The sequence below is a fragment of the Myotis brandtii genome, unplaced genomic scaffold (genome assembly GCF_000412655.1).
Source record: "Myotis brandtii unplaced genomic scaffold, ASM41265v1 scaffold268, whole genome shotgun sequence".
NCBI classification, from domain to species: domain Eukaryota; kingdom Metazoa; phylum Chordata; class Mammalia; order Chiroptera; family Vespertilionidae; genus Myotis; species Myotis brandtii.
The window spans coordinates 1,714,334-1,721,833 of NW_005360187.1; the positions used below are offsets into that span (position 1 = coordinate 1,714,334).

At 36.4% G+C, this 7,500-nt stretch overlaps 1 protein-coding gene across 6 annotated transcripts in view; it reads left to right on the top strand.

Annotated features, from left to right (window-relative positions):
* The window catches only part of CCDC66 (coiled-coil domain containing 66), a 72,117-nt gene that overhangs the window by 11,413 nt on the left and 53,204 nt on the right, over positions 1-7,500 (top strand). For all 6 annotated transcript variants that reach the window (XM_014541337.1, XM_014541338.1, XM_014541339.1 and 3 more), the window contains 4 exons: positions 2,855-3,290; positions 4,946-5,111; positions 5,275-5,378; positions 7,050-7,171. In XM_014541337.1, the coding sequence (XP_014396823.1) occupies positions 2,855-3,290; positions 4,946-5,111; positions 5,275-5,378; positions 7,050-7,171 (828 nt within the window). The remainder of the gene's footprint in view (positions 1-2,854; positions 3,291-4,945; positions 5,112-5,274; positions 5,379-7,049; positions 7,172-7,500) is intronic.

Here is a 7,500-nt window from a genome sequence, read left to right on the forward strand (position 1 = left end):
CTGGAGGGGGTGCCCCCGGGGCTGAGGGGCCCCCCCCCCCCGCACGAATTTCAGCCTCTAGTCTATATCATAAAAGGCCTGTGGTCATCACACCATAACGCCATTATGACCAAACAAGCAGCAGCCTCGCGGTGGGTGGGATGTGAGCTACTAGCAGTGGGGAGCTACGATCAGTGGAGGGCGGGGCGTGAGCTACTAGTGGCCGAGAGCTATAGCAGCGGAGAGCTAATAGCAGCAGAGAGCTAGGAATGGCTGAGGGCAGTGCGAGATGAGTGGGGTGGCCAGCTGAGGCAAGTGGAAGCGAATCATGCGCGCTGGGCCTCTAGTATTAAGAGAATAGACTGTGGAGCAAGGGTAGAAGCAGGTAAACCAGTTAGAAGGTTTTTCAGTAATTTCGATGAGGTAGTGGCTTAGAACAGAGAGGTGGCAAGAGATGTTTTAGAGTAGTGTCAGATTCAGGATATATTTTGGAAATGGAGCAAAACAAGGTTTGATGACAAGTTAAATGAAGCATATCAGAGATGATTCAAGGATAATTGTAAAATTTTTGGCATTAGTAACTGAGATAGGAAAGACTGAGGGGAGGAAGTTATTAAGGGCAAGAAGATCAGGAGTTTAATTTGGGACATGGTGAGTTTGAAGTGTCTATTAGAAACCCAAGAAGAGATCTTGGGACTGAGCCTTAGGCATTCCAGCTTTAAGAGATCTGAGAGAAAAGGAGAAACCACTAAAGACTGAGAAGGAGCAGCAATAAGAACCAGGATTGTGGAGTCCTATAAGTGAAATAGAGAAAGGGCTTCAAAATGGAAGGAATAATCAACTCTGTAGGACACTGCCAGTAGGTCGAGTAAGATGAGAGTTTGAGGATTGGTAATTGAATTTAGCAATATACAAATTATTAGTGACCTTGATAAGCAGTTTGGGTCAGGTGGTTGGGTGAAAGCTTGGTTGGAATGGGATTATAGAAGATAAGAAAGTGGGATCAAGAATTTTTTTTTAAGATGGCAAAAAAGATGTGAACAGTGGAAAAGAAATGGTGATGATTCAAGAAAAAGCAAAGTATTGCTAGAGAGAGAGCCTTGAGAAAAAGGGTTATGGGATGTGTCCAAGTAACAGGAGGGCAAGCAGTTTGTCTGAGTACAGATGCTGGTATAGATTTGATGGTAGAAATAAAGTTTTTTCTAAATGCTTCCTTGAGAGATTTTCAGTGAAATATTAATCAAGGTCTTCAGCTGAGAATGAGTATGAAAGAAAGTATTAGGGGCTAGGACAGTGGTTCTCAACCTTCCTAATGCCGCGACCCTTTAATACAGTTCCTCATGTTGTGGTGAGTCCCAACCATAAAATTATTTTCGTTGCTACTTCATAACTGTAATTTTGCTACTGTTATGAATCGTAATGTAAATATCTGATATGCAGGATTTAGGCAACCCCTGTGAAAGGGTCGTTCGACCCCCAAAGGGGTCGCGACCCACAGGTTGAGAACCGCTGGGCTAGGAGACAGTTGAGATTATTGCTAAATGAATGAGATGAGACTAAATGAACTTTGGAAATGTGTGCCTGCCAGGTAACATGAAGAGCCCATTGGTTGTTCTTGGGTATGTATTTAAGATGAAATCAGATGTTGTAACTGTGTGTTTTTCTTCTTGGATGCGGGCACAGAGTAGGTGAAAAGTTAGATTTTACCAGGTTTGGGATTTGCCATGTGTATGTGGCATAGAGCAGAGGAGTTGAGAATGGAAAACAGTGATGGTTTTGGTTGATCATGGAATTTAAGATTGGTAAGGAGGGATGCAAGGACAAGAGGAAGGTGGTAGGATCAACAGATTATAGATCCCAGCAGAGTTAGAGAATTGTTGGGATATGTTAAGAAAGTTAAGCTGGAAAAAATAGGAGGTGGTGGTCATGTGCAGTGCTTGAAATAGATTATGGAGGGATTGCAATTATGAGTAGTTATAAAGTCAGTTTAAGATATCACTATGGGAATGAGTAACTGAGGTAGCATGAAGGACAAGAGTATAGGAGCAGTGTTCAAGGAAATGAGAGACCAAGATATTGGAAGAATGATCTATGGATATGAAAGCACTGATAATTAAGGCAGAGTTATGTTAGAGGGATGATGACCCATGGGTTAAATTATGCAAGGAATAAGGGCTAGTAGTCTATTGGTCTATAATTGCTTATAAAGAAGAGAGGTTGTGTGGATGATGTAATCATGACATGAGATTCAGTGCTGAAGTAGAATGGAGATGTCCTATAACAACTAGAATAAAAGTTCTTCTATATACTTTATTATCCTATATAATAAAAGGGTAATATACAAATTGACCCTAACGGCAGAACAACCAGAACAACCGCTGGACGAGTCACTATGAGGTGCACTGACCACCTCTTGGTGCCTTTCCCTGGCTGGCAGGCTCTGATCGCCTGATGGCCACCTATGGCAGGGGCGGGGTTGGCAAGTGGGTGGGAACAGCCGACCTCTCAGTCCTTTCCCCTGGTTGTCAGGCACCGATGACCCAATTGCAAATGGAGAACTAGGGTTGGGTTGCGGCAGGGGGGCAGGGCCAGCTGTGGGCAGCTGGGGAAGATGTCCCTGAATGCAGGCCTGGCCTAGGGACCGTACCTGCACATGAATTTCATGTGCCAGCCCTCTAGTTCTGAATAAAATAATAATTTCCAGTATTTGATAAAGCTTTCAAGTGAAGGTTTGCAAAGGTTAAAAGTTAGTTTCTTTTTGATATATATTAGCTAAATGGGAAAAAGATTAAAGGCCTGATTTATCATATATATCAAGATAATTATAGGTTTTTCATGGGCTGTTATAAAGAATAAATTTTTGGTATCTTAACAGATGGGAAATAAGACCAAGATTGGAAAATGTCCTTTAAGAACAAAACAAACCAGATGCATTCTAAAATCAACACAAAATACTTGTATCAGTAGTGAAAAACTTTTGGAAAAGAAGAGAATTGGTTCAGAAACGTCACTGGTAAAAGGTGAAAAAAATAGTATGGCTAAGGATTTATGCAAGCAGTATGCTGATAAAGACTGTCTTCATATCCGGAAAGAGAGTTCACCTACAACCCCTAAAATACAGAAGACTGGGAACACCTTAAGTACACCTGTAATAGCTAAACAGAAGCCTTGCAAAAATCACATCACAGGCGAAAATATGAAGAGTAGTTTGGTGTGTCTAACACAAGACCAGCTACAACAGATTTTGATAAATGTAAACCACGGAAATAGACCCACGTTCCTGACTGAGAATGGAAAGGAGGAGGAAACAAGTAAGACTTTCTGAAGTTTTAGTACATTTTATTGACATAAAATGTTTTAGAATTTCAGATTCATTGAATTTTACATAACTGTGCCTCTTAAATTCTATTTTACATGTAACAATTTTTCAAAATGATTGGTCTCTTAAGGTAAATAAATATACAGGATTACTTTTATAATATGCTATATTTTACGGTTAATGCCCAGAATATTATTCTCATGAACCATAGCCTTAAGAAATCCAGTTTTCTGTGAACTCTAGAAAAGATGTTAATACAGAACACTATTGTACTTATTTTAGAATGTAGAAAAACCTTACTTACATTAAAAAGAATTATATAAAATGTTCCAACAAACCATTATAGTACTTCTAGTGAAAATTGAGGGACCCCTACTATGAAGATTTGACTTGCTTGTTGAAAATGTTGATTTTCCTGGCCCCTACATTTTGCTTTTCCTAATTCTCAATCCATGCTAAGGATTGGCAGCACTATCTTTAAAACACAAACTTGAAAGGAGTAGTAGAATATTACATGCCTTCTGTTTCACTAATCATAATTGTACTTAAAAGCCTTCTTGTTTCAGCTTTGAGCTGAAGAATTGTGAATATGAGTAGAAATATCATTAACATTTTGTGAGTCAATAGTGAAAAAAAAAAAAATTAACAGTCACCAGGAAGAGTTCCCACAACTGGTTTGGAGACCAGGTAGCTCCTATATACTCCCAAGGTGCTGAGATAGTGTAATCTACCTTCTCTTGGTCTAGATCAGTGGTCAGCAAACTGCGGCTCGCGAGCCACATGCGGCTCTTTGGCCCCTTGAGTGTGGCTCTTCCACAAAATACCAACTTCTGCGCATGGGCCACAAAGTTTCAATCGCACTGTACATGTGCGCCCGCACGTGGCATTTTGTGGAAGAGCCACACTCAAGGGACCAAAGAGCCACATGTGGCTCGCGAGCCGCAGTTTGGCAACCACTGGTCTAGATTATCCTTTGTAAAATGAGAAAGCTAGATTTTGTCTTGTAAGTCTAGAATTCTAGTTCAGAGAACAAAAAAATAAAAACTTAGCAAAGATAGAGAAAATAACAATAAAGTTAAAAGAATTTTCCTAGTCATATAATGACCTACATATTAGATATGCTTTTTCTTCACTAGGAGAACTAGCATGTTAAGGAGCAATGTAGAATAGTTTTTGAACCAAGCATGAGTCCAAAATATTTGGAATAGCTATAGCTGGGGCATAAAGCCAGTGGTCCATGGTAAAGTTTTTCACTGATTTCCCAGCTAAAATAGGAAAAGGTAGTGAGTTTTTCATAGAGCTATTTGCTTTTATTCTCAATAAAGTCAATTGTGTTTTTGTTTATATTATTTTTAAAAGTGATGTTGGCAGGAATAAATGGAGGTTTATTTTTGTTGTTGTTGCTCGTTGTTTGGTACAGGAATTTGTATGGCTGTGGCCATACATCTGGGTCATTAAACCTCTGAGGCTCAGTTTCCTTTTTTGGCAAAAAGGGAGTCATAATACCCACTGCAAAGATTGCTGTGAGAAATAATTAGGTGATGTGTAAGGCAATGTTTTTTAAACTGTATAGCAGTATGCTAAAATAAGGTATTGTAATAGATGCAATTATACTGTTAATTTTAAAGCCTGCATTTTATTTCCTAGGTCAGTACAGTCTACATTTAAACAGTATTCCTAATCAGAAAAAGGATGAGAACATTATGGGACTACTCCAAAAAACTGAGGTTGTTTCACGTGTCCAAGATGAAAATAAATCTGTTTTAAATAAAAATCAGGAGACATCTAAGCAGTCTGAGCATAAAATTGCCATGTATGTAACTCATATCTTGTGAATATGATTTTTGCTTGACTTTCTTATGAAATATTAACTCTGAAGACTAAGAGCTAGTTAAAAGTTATTACTGAATACTATGGAGTATGTTGTGTCGAAATGTATAATAAGGTTTCAGTCATTATTTTGTGTTTTGTCTCAGAGAGAATGTATGGAAACCAGCGGACATATTCAGTACTCTGGGGGAAAGAGAACGTGATAGAAATTTGTTGGAAGCGAAAAAAGCCCAGTGGAGAAAAGAGCTTGGTAAGTAATTATTAACACCTATTATTGTAGTTTGGTTGACTTACAGAATATATATAAAGGATGAAATATATCCTTCAATATAATATTATCAAAAGTCTTGTGTTATAAATTTGCCATTTAGAGGAGTTCTCTGTAAATGTATAAGAAGATTGTGGTTTCACATTCGCTTACATTGTACCTTTTTGTTTGGCACTCTGTGGTGTGTACCAAAAGCCAGAGGTGAGCATTGATGTCATCAGTATCATTCTAGAGCTCCTGGATCTCAAAGATTCCTAAACTTTTCTCATTTCTTGAAAATCCACTTATCATATTTTTCCATTACAGAAATCCTATGGGTTTAAAGATGGTTTTATTTAAAAATAATTGAGTTCATTTTTTAAAAATAATTAAAATGTTCTAATGAAGAGTTATCAGTATGATATCAATTAGTGTATTCCACACAAAAATAAGCTTATTGTTTTTTGTCAGACTGTAGAAACTGTATAACAGAAATATTTATAATTTTTGTTAGGGTCTTAAAATATTGATAATAACTAAGAAACTCCCATTGCTTCTTGGACTAGACTTGGAGTCCATAGTTTGGAAAATACATGAAGTAACAGTTGTACTTTTAGAAATAGCTGTACTAAGAGCATGAAGATGGGCTTCACCCTCCTGTGAGGCAGCCATGCTGGTACAGGATAGGTGATGTAGAAAAAGAGATAAGCAGAAGAATTAGGGAATGAATTGATATTGGAAGTGATGGTAACAGAAGAATGAAGAAATTTAATATATGGTAGCAGAGTCAGAAGATTTGGAGATCTGATCTGTGTTTATAGCATAATTTCAGCTTTAAATATTTTTAAATAAAATTTAGCTTATCAAAATACAATACAAAACTTCTGAAGTAAGATATGGAGCTACTTGGAAATTACTGAAGTGTTTTATGCTTTAATTATTATCTTTAAAAATACAATTTACTGTTACTTGATACTGTTAGAAAAAGCACATCTTTCTTTCTTAAAGCTTTGCTTTCATTAGTTTTCTTGGAATTTAAATTTATATATCTTTGACATTTTAAGAACTATTGATTTGGGGTCTTGTTTATTTATATTGTTCTGTTAACACAAGATTTTATATTTTTTACTTTTTTCACAGTTATGAATAATGCTGACATTTATTAAATATTTATTTTGTGCCAGGTCCTGTACTGAAATGGGCACTATTATTACTCTCTTTTTACAGAAGAACAAACAGGTTTAGAGAAGTGAACAGTAATTTGTCCATAGACATATTGTGGGGAAATAGTTGAACTTGGATTTGACCCCCAAATTTCTCTGAATCCAGAGTTCTTACTTTTGAGTCTCTTACTAATAATTGACTGAACATTTCAGGAAAGTAGAACCTCAAAATAATTAGCATAATATAAACTATGTTGTCCTGAAAAAATCTCTTTATTGATAATTGTAATAGACATTATTACATCCATTTGTGCCATACTTAAATTTGGTTCTGATTAAATGTTTTATTCCATCTCCTTTAAAATTTTTCTTTATCTTGTGAGTTAATCTCCTCCGTACAAAACAATTTTAATCTGTGTTGGAATCTGCACTCTTTAAGAAGGTCATGATTTGTTTACGTGATTTTTTTTGCAGTTATTGTACATTTTTTTAAAAAGGACATTATTTCCAGATGAACAGGTTGCTTTAAAGAAGAAAGAAAAAGAAACTTCTGAAAAATGGAATAATACTTGGGAAAAATCTGAAAGTGATAAAATAGTATGGGAAAAACTTCAAATTCGTGACCAGTCTAAGGTAAGAGTATCAAAAGCAAGCATTTATGAAATATAAGACATCTTAATTAATTGAAATTTTGTAATGCTGTCATGTTCAGATCATAAGTTTATTTTTAAAGCACATTTATTATTTATATTTACTAAAGGTACACTTTGTTGTTTTTTTACTTTGTTTTTATTGTTTGCACTATTACAAATGTCCCCATTTTCCACCCCTTCCCTCTGGCCATCACCACATTGCTTTCTGTGTCCATGAGTTATGCATATTTGTTCTTTGGCTAATTCCTTTATCCCCTTTCATCCAGTCCTGCCTCCCCCTGACATATTTATTTAAAAAAAAAAATATAT